Source organism: Sipha flava, unplaced genomic scaffold (genome assembly GCF_003268045.1).
Source record: "Sipha flava isolate LNK unplaced genomic scaffold, YSA_version1 21687_pilon_pilon, whole genome shotgun sequence".
Taxonomy (NCBI): domain Eukaryota; kingdom Metazoa; phylum Arthropoda; class Insecta; order Hemiptera; family Aphididae; genus Sipha; species Sipha flava.
In genome coordinates this window covers 1-17325 of record NW_020272839.1, presented here as the reverse complement: position 1 = coordinate 17325, position 17325 = coordinate 1, and the positions used below count along the sequence as shown (strand labels likewise).

General features: G+C 27.3%; 3 protein-coding genes across 7 annotated transcripts; all 3 read left to right on the top strand.

Moving 5' to 3' along the window:
- Positions 1–258: 258 nt before the first annotated feature.
- Positions 259–2440, top strand: LOC112682938 (the record flags this gene model as incomplete). Its single annotated transcript, XM_025553721.1, is given in 6 exon segments — positions 259–516; positions 579–821; positions 1159–1281; positions 1388–1607; positions 1667–1995; positions 2050–2440. Coding segments are annotated over 6 exon segments (1422 nt in total), but the record flags the coding sequence as incomplete, so codon positions are not given.
- Positions 2441–4839: 2399 nt separating this feature from the next.
- LOC112682941 lies at positions 4840–9304 on the top strand. The gene is given in 7 exon segments (XM_025553727.1): positions 4840–4890; positions 4954–5167; positions 5224–5577; positions 7499–7614; positions 7696–7855; positions 8098–9236; positions 9239–9304. Coding segments are annotated over 7 exon segments (2100 nt in total).
- A 5104-nt stretch (positions 9305–14408) lies between these two features.
- Positions 14409–17102, top strand: LOC112682939 (nucleosomal histone kinase 1-like; the record flags this gene model as incomplete). 5 transcript variants are annotated; one of them, XM_025553723.1, is given in 8 exon segments in its annotated part: positions 14872–15091; positions 15172–15263; positions 15484–15636; positions 15699–15745; positions 15990–16056; positions 16122–16321; positions 16614–16827; positions 16920–17102. In XM_025553723.1, coding segments are annotated over 6 exon segments (841 nt in total), but the record flags the coding sequence as incomplete, so codon positions are not given.
- Between the last annotated feature and the right edge of the window lie 223 nt (positions 17103–17325).

The window sequence follows — 17325 nt, the reverse complement described above, 5'->3', positions numbered from 1 at the left end:
ATCCTTAAATATTTTTCTTTTTTCAATATAAATTAACTATAAAATTAAATATTGCTATAACTATTATTTTTAAATTATAAAATGTTATCCTTAAATCTTTTCCTTTTTTCAATATAAATTAACTATAAAATATTTTTTTTTTTTTATATAATCTATAGATATTCTTATTAACTCATCTAGAATATTAGTAGATAACATATTTTTCTCATTTTAGAAAGAAATAATAGGGTTGTTGTGTTTATAATTTGTTTTTAGGAGCTTGCTGACACTTCCGATCCAGATAAAATCAATGTCTCATCAAAATTCCACTGTTTAAAAGCTAAGAATAATAATTCTGAGTTGAATGTTGAAAAAACATCTGTGGTCGACTTAGATGGAGCCGAACTCAATGATTTTCCAGCTAGATATTCGGTCCCGTCATTACAGCCATATGAGTTTGCTGCTGTTGGCGTTTGGATCCATCCAAATATTGTACCTGGATTTAAATATAAAGTTCGACCAATTGAAGAAAAAGAGGTTAGTTTAAATAGTTGGTTGTTTATTAAAAAAAGTTTATATAATGATTTTTATTTGTTTAGCGAACACGATTCTTATTTGATAAGAGAGCATTGGAATTAACTAGCATTGGTCGTGGTTATTCAAGACGTTTAACTTTCGAAGCTAGTCCAGGATTATTAAATAATAATGACAACTATTTTTGGACAGATTCTATGCCCTTTGGTTATGCATTTCAAATACATGTTGTATCTGTTGGAGATAATTTTACAGTATATGATGCGAATAATATTGCTGTTGCTTCATTAGAAATTACTAAAATCCCGGTAATTATAAATATGTTCTTAATCTGAGAAATACCTACTTGATAGTGTTAATATTTAAAATGTTGAACTTAAATATAACACATGACTTGAATAAATGATTTATAATTTTTTAATTTCATATATAATTATTTGTATTTACTTCCACTACAGTATTACACTTGCTAAGTTTATTATATTGCATAAATATAAATATTTACATATTTAAAATGAATAAATATAAATACAATCGTTTAATTATATAATTAATATTATTTATTTATAGGTTTTAAGTATGTTATACTATAATAACTCATTATATATAATGATAGTATTTAAATTAATTATTTGATGATTTTAGAGTGCTCAGAAGGAAATCAAGCATGATGTAACAGAAAATAGAGAAGTGAGGAAACATGTGGAAGTAAATATGATGTGTAAAATAGATTGGTTTTATAAAGATGATTTATCTGCAATAACACCAGTTAGTATATATTAATGTAAAAATTTATTATTTATTGATTAATTTGATTTACTTTTTTTACTTTTATCTTTTCATGGGATAATGTTTCAATATTTTAACTTTATAGGTCACTGGTATTGCTGTAGTTTCTAAATCATCACGTGGATCGGCAAAACTTGTAAAGATATTAGATGCTGCTATTGGTTTTATGCCATGTCGAGGTTACACTTTAATACCAGGTGTTGATGATAAGCAACGGCAACTAGTATTAAATGGTAGTAGTATTGGTGATGCACCCACTATGTACACAATGACTGGTTTAGAACCATATGAAATGCCTGTTATTGGTAAAGAACAAAAGTATCATCATGCATTGCAGATGGTAAATAACTTTATTTGATTTTAGGTACATACGTTGATCCAAGAGTTATTCCTGGTTTTCACTATAAAGTACGTCCAACCGGTCACAAGAACTATTTTTTTGAAGGCAATGCTTTACAATTGGTCAATATTGGAATGGGATATGGGAAACGTATTACATTTAAACCAGATTCTCAAAATCTTAACAATAACACTAACTTTTTCTGGAGTGATTCATACCCGGAGGGATATGGATTTCAACCTCAAGCAGTATTTTGTGGCATGAAGTTTGAAGTTATGGATGGCACTCAAAATATTGGTGAAGCTACAGTATTCCGCTGTGATAATCCTCAAATTGAGGATCAACAATGCATTGTATGTTTAAATAAATTTGACTTTGAACAAGTGTAAATAAATCTTAAATTTTAGGTGAAAGGAAAAAATGGAGTGACTGTGACCAAGTACATTCATGTTGATGTCACATGTCAAGTGATATTAAAGAGTGATAAATTTGATCAAGAGTCACATGCTCTTCGGGTTTCTGGGACTGCAGTTGTAGTAAAATGTCCTAAACAAAACGAAGCTAAACTACTCTATATTGATAATGTTGGTCTTAGCTCCAAGCTTAACTTGTTGTTTATGAATCAAAAGTCTCATATTATTTTTCAAGCTATTTAATCATGTTACATAATTCATAATTACAGCTAAACACTCAAAAACAAGCATAAATATTTGTTTTGTTCCTTTTACAGTACATGAATGTATCATTTTCTGATATCTACCTTGAGTATTTTTTTATTGTTTTATGGTTTAATACTTTCAATTTTTTTATTCAATGATGTTTGATATATTAATAGTTATGTATAAAATATTTTTTACTTAATTTATTTAGCCCAACCACTTTAATTTCTTAAATATTGCAGGGTCTGTGTGCTAAGTAACATTAAAATATATAAATAGTTATTTTTATAGTAATTTTTGTGGTGTTGATTAACTGTAAAAATAATTATTTGAACTGAATATATGATAATTAATGAATGATTAGAGCACAAATATGTGTTAGATTTATTAAAGTATATTATGTTAAAAGTATATTTTATAATTTTTTTCATCCTTAATATTGTTTTTTTTATACCTATATATACCTATATGTATGTATATGTTTATGTATATGTATGTATGTGTATATATAATTTTGTCAGGAGTCAAAAATTCAGAAAATATTACTTTTTAATATTAATAGTACTTTTTACTACAAAATTGCATTGTGTTGTATTTATTTAGTATTATATGACTGAATTCAATATTTATTAATATAAACTATCTATTGTAATTATTATCTATAAACATTTTAATATATTATTTTTTATTGGGTTTACTGTAGAAAAAGTATATTATATTTAATTTAATTTTATTATATGTCAGTTGTTGATGACCAATTGAATAAATATTATCTTATGTATTTAAACAATATATTTGTAAATTAAAGTGAACTTGTTGTTTTTACCTATTATTATATCTTAAGGTGAGATACCACGACGCGTGGCGTGGTACAGCGCGGTACCGTGGGATTCATTCGGCGTGACGTGACTAACGTTTCCGATGATTGTCGGTCTCTATATCCCGCATCAAAGGAAAACTTGCGCGGCGCGTATATTCAAATTGAGAAACGTGCTGAGCTAAGCGCCATGGGATTTGGTAAACGCACGTCAAAATACCTAAATTTAACTTATTTAATTTAAATAAGTACTAATATTTGTTTATAACCTATGCATAAAATTCAAATGCCACTGATTGATTGACTGATCAGCATACAGCCAAAACTATTACATGGATTCATTTGAAATGTTGTTGGAAAATCTCAGTGGAGTAGCCAAGGGGGGGGGGCTAAGGGGGCTATATCCTCCCCCATGGATCGTGTTTATATGTATAATGTATCTTGACTATTTAATAGAATCAATGCTCGTTTTAATCAAAGGCTTATTGATGTTATGCCACTTAAAGGACTTATTCCGGCCAATTTAAATATGTATGACGATAAAAATATTATAAAAGCTGCTAAAATATATGTCCAAGATCTCCATGATGATACCTCATCTACAATCAGAGCTGACCTGTTCATATGGAGGCAGCAATGGAGTCAAAATACTATTCCAAAACCGAATTCTGCTCTTGATTCACTCTCTCATCGCACCAATCTTCGACTTAACATTAAAATACTTTTACAATTATTCGCCACGTTACCAGTTACCTCTTTCACTCCGGAAAGAACGTTTTCAGCACTTAATCGCTTAAAAAATTTTTTAAGAAGCACCATGTCGGAAAACAGACTGAATGGGTTAGCTATGGCTAATATAAATAAAAGAGAGCAATTTGATGAAAGTGAAATAATAACTGAATTTGCCAGAAATTCGCCTAAGAGAATGCAACTGTCAGAGTGGAGCAAGTGACTGAACACTGAAACCAAAATTATTATTATTATTATTATTATAAATTATATATTAATAAATATTTTCAAAACTATACTAAAATGCTTGAATTAAGTTTAGAAACTTGATAGTAGATGGTGGGGGTAATTTCTGAAATTAAAGATTGTATTTTATTATACTTAACATTACCACTAATTCGCATGGTAGAAAGATCGTTTAGTACACTACGCAGAGTGAAGTCATAGCCTATGATCAACGATGAGTGAAAAGCAGGTGCGTAGCCAGGGGGGTGTTAAAGGTGTAGTAACATCCTCCCTCCTTGACCGTGTTATATTTAAAGGCAGCCATACACGCAACCTTATACTTGATAGATATACCTGTTCATGTGATCAGTCAAGTAAACCTGAATACCATATTCGTAGGCGCAATTAGGGTTTATTTTTTTGGGGAAGGGGGGAGAGTTTTAACGAAAAGAAAACATAGACCCACGACGGATATGCCCTCACAACACCGTCTTATAAATTTAAATAGAGACAAAATTTATTAATACTGAATATTATAGATTCCGTTTACATTTTAGCAAGGCTAGCCCTCATTATACCCTCCTCAAACAAATCCACCAAAGTTCACAAGTTAATAATACACATATACAAATTAAACTCTAATTTCTAAAATCTAATTTTTTTAATTTAATTTTTATACAAATTTTCTGTTTTGAGTAGAGTACACTTCTAAAATATCTTCATTATTTATCGAGTTAGGTAAAGGCATAAAAATAATGTACTCTAAAATGGAACATGTCACCTGTTTAGCTCACGGATTACACAGGGTTGCAGAAGAAGTTCGTAAATATTTTCCTAAAGTTGATCAATTAATGTCTAACGTAAAAAAAATTTTTTTAAAGTGTCCTGCCCGTATTCAATTTTTTCGAGAAAAGGCACCGAATATTTCTTTACCGCCACAGCCTGTATTAACTAGATGGGGGACAAGGTTAAGTGCCGCAAATTATTATTGTGAACACTTCGAAACTTTAAAAGAAATAATACTTGGTTTAAATAGAGAAGACGCTACATCGATTGAGAAAGCTCAAGATCTCATGGACGATTGTGATTTGAAAAGTGACTTGATATACATTTACTCTAATTTTGGAACATTGAGTGATTCTATAACTCAGAAACATTTGGGCTTAGTCTTCACCACTCGATAAAAATTGTACAAGATGTAGAAAATAAAATTCAACAAGCAGGAAATAGAGTAGGAAAAGATATTAAAAATAAATTAAAATCTGTTTTGGATAAAAATACTGGCTTTAAAACAATGACGACAATTTCAAAAATTTTGAATGGTGAAAAAGTGTCGAACCAAAACTTTCCAGACGACCTCAATAATTCCGATATTGCTCATTTTCAATTTGCATCAATTACATCAGTAGATGTAGAAAGAAGTTTCTCAAAGTATAAGAATTTACTTTCGGACAATCGCAGATCATTTACTATAGAAAATATCAAACATACACTTATTGTTCAATGTAATAAATTTGATTAGGTTATTTAATTAGGATCATTTTATATTTTGTTTTAAATATTTTTGCAGGATATTTATGGTTTATATTTAAATAACAATTTTTAACAAGATGTTAAATAAAAGGTTTTTTTTCTTAAAAATATAAAATAAGTCATTTTTTTTTGTATTTTAATTATGCTATACTTAAATAATAATTTTTAACAAGATGTAAAATAAAAGGTTTTTTTCTTAAAAATATAAAATAAGTCATTTTTTTGCATTTTTTAATTAATAAAGTTATTTTATTTTATAATTTGACAATTGTTGGGTCATTTTTTGCAGTCATTTTCAATCATTTTTAGATCATTTATTCATGTTTTTTTAGGTCATTTTTTAAGGTTCTTTAGGTCATCAACTTCCGAGCCCTAATTATTACATAAGAGTATTTTTCGATAACGCAAAACGTGATCGGTATTTTCCATACACTTCTTATAATATTAAAACTATTATTAATTTCGGCAAATGTTTTTGGATGCGCGTGTACTATTGATGAATGTCAATTAAATCATTTGATGACCTGTTAAATATCAAACACTATATAAAGGTCAAGTTGCAGGTAGCTGTAAACCCGCGGCCCGCTTACAAAGCCGCTAACACGTGACTCTTCTACAATTGTTTTTAATTTTTTATGAACTTTTTTACTGACAAAAATGGTACTAAAACCTTCAGCAGAGTGTTGGGTTTCAGCCAAAAAAAATTTCAGCCAAATCGGTTCAGTAGTTTTCTCGGTTAGCGCGGTCGAAGAAAAACCCTTACAATTTTATATATAGTATAGATAAAAGTTCTATTTACTTTTATTTACTACATTTAATTTGCAATTTATAAAAGAAAACGTTTTTTTCTGAATTTCTATAGAAGTTCTTCAAATAAAAAAAAGATAAATGAACAAAATAAATATACATAAATGAGAAACTAAATAAATCGATACATATTGCTAGAATATTTATCTATACCGTGAAATATAAAAATAAAGGTGAATATGTACCTAAGAGAAAACTAAATGTCCAATTAGTTACTTAATTAGTTAGTTCTTTAAAGACCATACCAATTCATCTTAATGACATGAGATACAATTATTTGTACCAGAAAAGTCAAAATATTTGTTTAAAAAACTTTTATATTCCAGAATTTTATCGATTTCAGCTTTTAATCACTACATATAAAAACATTTTTATTGATTATTATTATATAAATAGGATAAAAAAAGCTAAATTAATAAATTTTTATGTTTTTAATTATTTAATTGTTTATAAAAAATTAATTAATTGTAATTAATTAGTTTCTTGATGTAGCAGATAAAATACCTTATCGAATGGCATGGCGAAGTATGGCTAGTAGTAGTAGTAGTAGTAGTTTTTCAAATGTTATTTAACTGTGATAAAGTATTTCAATGCTAGTTTTAATAAACTTTTTTAGTACTTTAAATACTCTTTAATTTTTATATACTCAGGAAATTTTAAATGTTTAGCAAATGGAGAATTTTATTGGTTTAGTTTTTTTTATCAAACCTTTTTTATTATTATTATTAATTTATTATAAGATATTCCTAGCCTATAAAGCTATCTACATCAATTTTAAGTCTATTTTTGAAGTATTAAAATATTTATTGTATGTAAAACTAGTTGAAGGTAGGTACATTATATGTATTTGTAAATTAGGACATTATGTTATACTCATTAGTATATTTATATAGAATATTTGAATTTTTCCATTATTAATAAACATTTTTATAAGCTTTTGACTAGGTATATGAAATAAATTTATTCAAAAGGTCATTTTTTCAGTCCATAATATTTTGTTCATTGTTACTAGATAAATTATAATGTTTTTAATATATAACAATGTTTAGTGTTTATAACTTTTATTATAATTAATTATTTTTATAGTATTTAAGTTTTGTAGTGTTACTTTCGTAGCTTTTGACAACATGTGTAACATGTATTATATGAACATAGTTGCTGGTTGTGATAAAGCCTCTAGTATTTTTACTTTTAGTCATTTTGTGACTTATATCTATTTTTAAATCTTATTCAATCATTCATATTTTTATTTTACAATAATTTAAATACAATTTATTATTTAGAGTATTGATGAAGATGACATTGAAAATTTACGTCTGACTATTCTTATGTCTATTAAGAGAAAATTCAATGTACAAAGTAATACTTTAACCAATATAACTATTTGGAAAATTTGTCAGAGAAAATTCGCCAATACTTCACCGAGGACTGCTGCTTTCCTTGGTTTGGCACTCTTTAATATATTTGTTACTTTTTCTTTCATTATATCGAATTCTTCATCCATTTTAATGCTACTCTCTTATACGAATATTGAAATTTGAATAAAAGTTATAAAAAAAGTTATATACAACTTATATAGTATAATAAATTGTACATGCTCTCTTTTAGATTTAATTCTGTATGTAAGCAATATTCATATATTTTATTGAATATTTATGAATAATATAATATTTATCTGTGTTCAGATGATGGTGATGCCTTATCTCTAGGGGGAAACGATGAAGATGTGGACGAACTTAACAAATTAATAGATATTATGGAAGTTGAAGTTAATGATGAAGATATTGAAACATCAAAAAAAGTTAATAAAAGTATAAAACTAAACAATAAAAATACGAATGAAAAAAGTACGGAGATGAAAATAAAAAATAAATTAACTGTGAAAGTTGATGAATTAAATATTATAAATCAATCAAAGGTTGTTAACAATTTAACATCTTTAATTAATCCACCCGAAGAAATAGAATCAATTAAAACTTTAGAGGAAATAAGAAACTCTCCAGCACAATACATTCTATTAAATCCTCGTGTTCCCTTAAAATCACCATCACCATGTAATAGAGAGAAGTCAATATCTCTTTACAGTAAACTTAGAAAAAAATCATCATCAAGATCGCCTAGAAGATTATCAATTTTAAGAGAAAAAAATCTTTTTTCGAGGAGATACTCTCTTCTAAAGTCGCGATATCCTTATCGTTCACCATATCTAAGGAGAAGTCACAGTTCTTTATCACGAGATATTTCGCCAAAAATAAGACGACTGTCTCCATTAAAGAAAAGAAGTAGGTCTCCTCTTAAGATTAAATCTAAGTCGAGGTCACCTAAAATTAGAACTGCTATTAGAAGATCACCTAGTCCATTAAAGAGAGTAATTATTTCAAGACCTGTATCTCCTAATGTTCGCCGCAAAGATAATAATATCTTAGATGATGAATATTTGAAGAAAAAGGAAAAAATAAAAACCGTAGATGATCAAATAGAATCTAGGTCAATAGATCCTGTTTTAGAAGCAAGAAAAAGAAAATTTGAGTCCAACAAGTTGGTTGAACCCTCAAACAAAAAAATTATTTTAAGGAAAACTAATTCAGTTCAAATAGCAATTCAGACTGGAAATAAAGAAATGAAAAATAAAAAGAATGAACCTGAAGTGAAACCAAAAATAATGCAATTAACAAAAAAATCAAATAAAATTCCACAAACCTTTCCAATTTCTAAAACCATAAGCAATGAGATGAAAAAGGATTTGGAAGTAATACAATTACAAAGAACTGTTAAATTAAATAATTCTCCAGAGAAAATAAAACAGAAAAAAAAGACAAAGAATTTTTTGTGTTTGGACATGATGATACTAATCATTTGTTCATTGTCAGTAGCAAACATTTAATCATGTGATAAATGTAATGAAGGTTAATTTTCAAAACTGATAATGGTTTAAAAACCGAAGATAGGTGGTGTGAAATATTAAAAATTCTAGAAAAAAATTACATTCCAATTAAATATTTTACGGTAATTTTAGAGCATTCAATGGCTATTCTCGGAACTAACGTGTCAGTAGAAAGAGTTTTTTAAATTACAAATATTTTATGGATAGATGAGAAAAGTCGATGTCTCGTGGACACAATTAGATCGATAATGATCGTAAAACAACATTTTAAAAAATTTTTCATGTACAGAATTTCATATATTTATTTAAAAAAATCCACAATTATTAAAACTAATTACTTCTTCAGAAAAATATGAAAAATCAAATAGTGAAAACATGTCTGAACAATCGTCATCAAAATGAATTAATACATTTTTTAAAAAAGTATAGTACATGAATTTAATCTTATACAGTATTATTAAAAATTATGTTTTTTCACAATTAAAAATCAATAAAAAAATATATATATATGTCCTGTATTTTTTTTTACATATGGTCACCCAATCCTAACCTAACTTTTGTGCACAGTACAGGGGTGAGTTAATTTCGTTGCACGCGAGTGTGTAACTATTCATATTAGTGTAGAAATTTGGTAAAAGTATATATTTTTAAGCAGTAAATTCTTCAAGTAATTCAAAAAAATTACTGCTATGTAGACTGCTTTGATTTTTAGGTTATCTTTGAAATTGAATAAGTAAAGTAATTTGGTCCCACGATGAAGATTATACCGTGTTTTAGCATTTGAAGGTTGAAAATATTTTTAATATATATATATAGGTGCTGACTTACTAGTTATAGTTCTGGTTTAACATGATTTCGCCTTAGGTATGAGGCTTTTTTTTAGATAACCACAGTAGCTGCAATCGAGGCTGTAACTTAGAACTGTGAAATGGACCTAAGCATCATTGTTTTTTCTCCGCCACAAGTTTAAACTGTTTGCATGATTTATGTCGAAAAATACTATAACATTTTAAACCTTTCTTGGTAATATTTTTATTCTTAATGGTCAACACACATGAGTTTTAAAACATTTCACGTAACAAATCATTAATTTTATCTAAAATGAGAACATTTTTTTGTTCTATACTGGCGATTATATGTTTCAGCTCTTCACCCTGCAAATTCACGACTCCTATAAAGTACACTTGTTAAAATCTGTTATCTTTTTTGATCCATCTCCCTCTCTTAAATTTCTAACATTTAAGAGATACACATTTTTCGAGTTTTTAGGCAACGCTTTTAAATCTGCTTCTAGTGTGGTACAAACAACTATAGATTTATAATTTTTTTTTGGTGTAAATAAATCTCAAGTGTAGGTTTGCTTTACGTTAAAGGATAATAATTGGTTTTTTGGGTTTTATTTATTTATTGAATAGAAATAATTTCTTTTCACTATCAGCTACTATTGTTTCATAGCAGTTATAATCATTCAATTCAAATGGACTATTAAATAAATCAGGGTTATGGATAATAACATTTTATTCTTTGTTTTCAACATCATTATACTAAAAATTTAGGCTTAACTTTTCTACAGCATTTTCGAATTCATGACTATTTTATTTTCGAAGAGAATCATCGCTAAACAATCTTCTCTTTACACTCTGTTCTGTATTTCTACTGAGATTGTTTTCTTGGTTAAACATAATATCATAATCTTGAAACAACCCAACCTGACTATAAGAGGCTTCATCTTTTTTAAAAAATGCTTAACAACGTTTAAATGTTCTTTTTAAATTTTTACTATTACAATTAATTTTTAATAGTTTGTCGTTTAGCGGTCGTTTTCAATTTTTATATTTGGTTTTTTTGATATAAATTTATGATAAACTATTTTAATTTAAAGCAAAAAGGTATATTTAACAAAAATTATGTAATTTTATTTTTGGAATAATAAATGTATATATGATAAAAATATATTTTTTTGACATACTAAATAGTTAAATTCAAAGTTTTGTTTAATTAGGTAAATAATAGATTATCAGAAATATGTATATTATTAAAATACAGTCTTATAATGTTTATATTTTACATAAGTACCTATTAATTATTTATGAAAATTATGCACCTACTTAATATAATTAAATAGAAATATGTAGTAATTATATAAAACGTATTGAAATAACAATAATGATAATTAATATATAATTTAAAATATATATAAGAGACAAAATGTACATATGAAATTTTAATTAAATATTTAAATATTTTCTCATACATGAGTATATTACACATGAATAGATATTCGTATACACAGAGATGGAACTAGGAAATTTTATGCCCGGGAAAAATTTTAAAATTACCCCCCATAGAACAAGGATCAAATACCCTTTCTAACAATTTTTTTTTTAATAATAATGAATACTAATTGAGTTCTAAACATATTATCAGTAACTAAGTTAAAAGTATCAAATTTTAGTCAATAATAGATTATGTACTCGTACTACAAAAGCTATACCCTCTAAAGTTACGTCCAGGGATGGATCCTCATCTTCCTCCCCCTCGTTCCACCGCTGTTCACGTATAGTGATAATGTAGTAATGTGTTAGTATGCTTGTACAAGTAAAATACGTAAAGTTATTATTTTGTTATGTATAATTTTGTCAATTAATTTTGAATAACACCCTCCTTTTGAAAAACCTAGCTACTCACATGGTGAAGAGAGGCTATGTGTGTTAAGTGTTCATCGTGAAAAAATGGAGACTAAAGAAATAAATTTTATTGAACAAGTTACTATCACTTATGCACTAAAAGGGCGAATATTAATTTTGTTATTTCCTGATTTAGTGGCGTAAATACGGGGATGCATGATGGTGCACTAGTACTTCTTGGCAATATTTAGCAGGCGCAAATATTTGCGTTTGCATCTGCTGAAATAAAATTAACTCAAAATTCTGATAAAATATAATTATATTTTATTGTTTTATTAAATTGTATGATAAAATACAACACAACTGAACAAATCATAAAAATATAAAATACATCACATTATTTAATAATAATTATGTTATCATAAATCAATTGTAGTCATAGCTAATATTGTAGAAAATTGTAAGTAAATATTTTATTGTAGATATAAATAAATTTTTGTGTTGCCAATGCAGTCGTTTTTATGTTTTCAAAATAAGAATAAGTATGTAATAGAGTATGAATAACAAATGGAGATTTTATTACTCATCTAATATATTAGTTATTGTTATGTTATGTTTATGCTTTGCACCCAGAGGGGCTCCAAGACTTGGTTGAGAGGGACTAAGTCATACTTTTGACAACATTTTATAAAAAAAAATATAATATATATATATTATATGTTCTTAGGAGGAGAGGGGCTGGAGCCGTGTCTGTTTGCACCTGCTGAAATTTAATAGAATTAGGCCAATGTTCAGATTAATTTACAATATTTTAAATATAATATTCTAATTTTAACAGTTGTATGTGGCCACAAGATATTGTAGCATGTTATGTCGTGTGCTACAGTTTAGCCTACCATGGTCAAAGGTGTCTTCAAATGGTGGTGAATGGGGTAGTTGCTCCTTCCCACTATGGCATTTTTTTTTTTAAATTGTTATTATTTATTATTTATATCATACTAGGAAAATACATAAATTTGAATACATGTAATAAATTCACCCCTCCTCCCTATAAAAGGGTTTAGGGACACAACTGACCACAATATATCGATATTTATAAAAAATTTCATACATTTATGAATCATTGTAGAATTGTTCACTGTTGACGGATCATTTTTTTTTCGAAAAAAAAACCATAACGCCTCATCCGTGCTTCGACTTAACACGTGGCTAGAATTAGTGGCGTCCCTAGACCCTTTTATAGGGGGGGGGGGCGAACTACATACATTACCTATATATATAAAAATACACCAATTACTAAGTGTTTTACCTGATTTAACTCGGGGTATCTATTGTCATTAGGGCATCTGACATAGGCATAGTTATAGATACAAAAAACAAAGTTTAATTAACAGAGTCACAGTATTAAAATATTTTTGTACATATTAAATTATTTAAATGTAAATTAATGAATATTAACACACAAAACAAATATTATTTTTATTGATTAGATCATCTAATTTAGATGTATAGTAAAAAAGCAATAAAAAAAATGTACAAATCAAAGAATAAAATCGATTCTGTGTTTAGATTTAGCAAAGCGATTAATCATAATATCAATATCTAAGGCACATTGCATATATTTTTTTCCTAGTGTTATATTTTAATACAAATAATGAATATTTTAAGAAAGAAAATAAAGATTATGGAGGGGGCGACTGCCCCATTCGCCCCCCCCTTGAGGACGCCCCTGGCTAGAATAAATATTTTTTGGAAATACAAGCATATTAAAATACCAGAAATGAGATGAATACAAGTTTCAACTATAATTGTACAAAAAAATACAATCATTTTAATTCACTAAAACTAAGATTATGTAATTATAAATAATTACCGTCAAACGGCCAAACTTGGGGCAGTTTGAAATTATATTGTAAATAAATTTAAGATTAATTAATCTAGACGTGTTTTCAATGAAACATTTTTTTTTTTTTTTTAGTTAAGGTTTGATTTATTGATTTCTGTTTCATTTGGACCATAAAAATTATTCCCTCTAAGGATTTTTTTATTTTTCTGCTTGTCCTAAATGTTGTACTGAATTTTGACAACAGGGGCATTCATGTTTTTCTTATGAAAAACTTATTTTATCTCTAACTTAAACCAATTTTGGAAACTTTTTTATATTTTTAAAAAATACTAGACGATTTTTTAATTTAACAAATATATTTTGTACTAAGTGAGTATAAATTGACATATAAAAATAAATAAAAACATTCTTGTCAACCAATTAAATAAATCTGAAAAGTTTTCGAAATTTTTCAAAACGATGAATATTAAACATAAAAATAAATACTTACGTTTAAAATTTGATACTGAAACAGCTAGATTTCAAATATTGTTGAGATAACAACAGAATATTTGTATCATATTGATAAAATGATAAGAGACCGTTATGGAAGTAAAAGCACAAAATAGATTTAATCTATTCTGTGGTCAAGTATAAGAATAATATTTTTATATATAAGTTGCTGAGTAGGTTGACACGGGGAAAACCACCTGTTCACCAGCTATCTGTTGATTGTCAATCGCGATTGGCATTGATGGGACAAATGGTCGCAAAAATGTACTGTCGGCGAGGGACACTGATCGCATATCAGCTGTGATAACGCGGTTATATCTTCTGCGGCGACCAAGAAATTTAAAACCGCTGTTGCATTTTTAGTAACTAAAAATTATTATTATTATTTGTGATTACCAGTTGTGATCGTACATTCTATTTTGAGTCCGAATCCGTTTTTCCGTTAGTTTTCGCCTGCAGCAGTTAATTCTACTGCTTGCCCGCACCGTAAGTACCTAGTTCGAAACGTGTCAGCTCCGGGTTAGTAGGAAGAACGTCGTCTGCTAGCATTGCTAGGCTCAAATGTCGTGTAACGGTTTTTTTCAACTTTTATTTATTAACTTTTTTGTAGTTGTCGATCCTTTGGGGTAGCTCGTCTCGAAACCAGTTAAACAACCCCGCTCACGCGTTCGCCCGAACCGATTTAATGGCTAGCAATTGATTTCGTTTCAACAAAATATTCTCACGCACTACGAAATCTCGCGTTCATCCCTTTTCACCTCAGCGTTTTAAATGAGTTGCACGTGATTCATGATTTTCGATCTCATTAGATAAGACCGTAACGAGTTTTGGTACGAGATAGCTAAACATTAATACTATAAAATATGTTATATTTTAATTTTACCTTTAATATTGAGTATTGATTTGGTAGATGGCAATATTGCAGTTTATTCTCGATTGATCTAGGAAAATATTAAAATAATCTTTGTTAGCGAGTAAATCAAGTAGGAATTTTCATTAAAAGTAAGTTATAACTTACGATTTACCATATTTTATATAGAATTAGTCAAAAGGATAGATACATTACTCCTTCTAAAAATACCTGTGAAATGCAGATTTCAGTTGTATAAAAAGGTCTTAAATTTGAACTTTAAGTTGTTCCAGTGGTAGCTAATTAATTTAATTAATCTGTCATTATAACTTAAAGTATTAATATATATTTGATGTTCTAAAAATTTAATAGTTGGCATTTCATCCAAGGTGAACATGAGTAAAAAAGCAAAGACAACTCCTAAAGAAGAATTACCCAGTGGAACTTTGTTGAAAGATATTAAAGATACTGTATGGGAAGTCAAAAATATTATTGGTAGTGGAGGATTTGGATATGTTTATTGTGGTTGGTATAGTTTATGAACCGAAATATGTTTCAAGACTAAAAATAATAAATTTATTTTTTAGGAATCAAACATGGTAGTCGATCAAAGATCGAATATGCAATCAAAACTGTAAGTAATTTTCTAATTATACTAATTTTAAATGCTAAAAATAAAGTCTGATTCATTCATTAATCTTAAATATTTAATTTGGTTGGAAAAATTTACTTTAATTTATTAAGATTAATTTGTTTATTATTTATTATTTTTAAAAGAACTGATACAATTTTTATTTCATTTAAAATTGTTAAAATTTGTGTGATTTAATTAATTAAATTAATTAATTTTTATTTATATTTTTGTATGGTTTTCATAGGAAAATATGGAAAGTGGACCGCTGTTTGTGGAACGTATGTTTTATATAAAAAATGTGAAAGAACAAGGTATTGAAATATATACCTAAATAACATTTAATTTGTCTATTAATTTATTAATTATTTATGTATAGATGTCAAAATCTGGAAAACTGAAAAAAAGTTGAAAGAATTGCCATTACCAAAATTTTATGGTTTTGGAAGTACTGTTTATAATAATAATCAATATAGATTTATTGTTATAGAAAAATTTGATAAAGACCTAGAGGAATTTCTTAAAACAGTCTCGAATAGTTTATTATTAGGAGCTGTTATTAACATAGTTCGACAAATAGTAAATAACTTATTTTTAATTTCTTCATTAAATATTTTGTATTGAATATTATGGAAACTTTTTCGTAAGAACTTGTGACAAAGTTTATCATACAGAGTAATTGATTAATTTTTTAGTTATAACATCATCTAAGTTTATTCTAAAAGGTTAATATTGTTGAAAATTTGTTATAAAAGCAATTGCTAACAACATTAAAATGTTTGATAATTTCTGCAAAATTAAATCAGTACTCTATAATATTCGTCACAAGTTATTTACAGGGTTATTAATTAATTTTGCTTTTTTTTAACAGATTGATGCGTTAGAGTTCATTCACTCACGTGGATATGTTCATTGGGATATTAAAAGTCAAAATATATTTATTGGGAAATATCCTAGACAGAACCATGTGTTTTTAGGCGATTTCGGTATGGTGACCAAGTATAAGACTGAAAATCTACTCCCAGATAAAAAATGTGCAAATAATGGTACACTTAATTACATTGCCTTAGATGGTCATGTTGGTAGTAAGTATAGATTTTAGTGTTAATCAATTTAAATTTATGTTAGATCTTATTAAAAATTTGTTCTACATCTCTTTGTATTTACCATCTTATAGTGTATACACGTCGTGGTGATTTAGAAAGTCTTATGTACAATGGATTGGAGTGGTTAAAATTAAAGTTACCATGGACAGGTCAAGCATTGTCAAAAACTATTAAATCTAAAAATCAAATGAAGGAAACAATTTTGGCAGCAGGTCCGGAAGAAAAAATACATGATTTTGTTAAAGTACCTCATTGTAAGTATAAGTGATTAATTTTGGTATAGAACTTAGAAAATAAAGTATTTATAATCTTACATAATTTATATTTGTGATTTTAATTACCTGGGCTTCTTAAGATTGATTATTACTTGGCTTGAATATTTATACATTTGTTAATTATTTTCTATTGATCCGACTTAATGATGATCTGGATATAAATTTGATTCATGTTTTACTGAATTAAATAATACTATTTTTA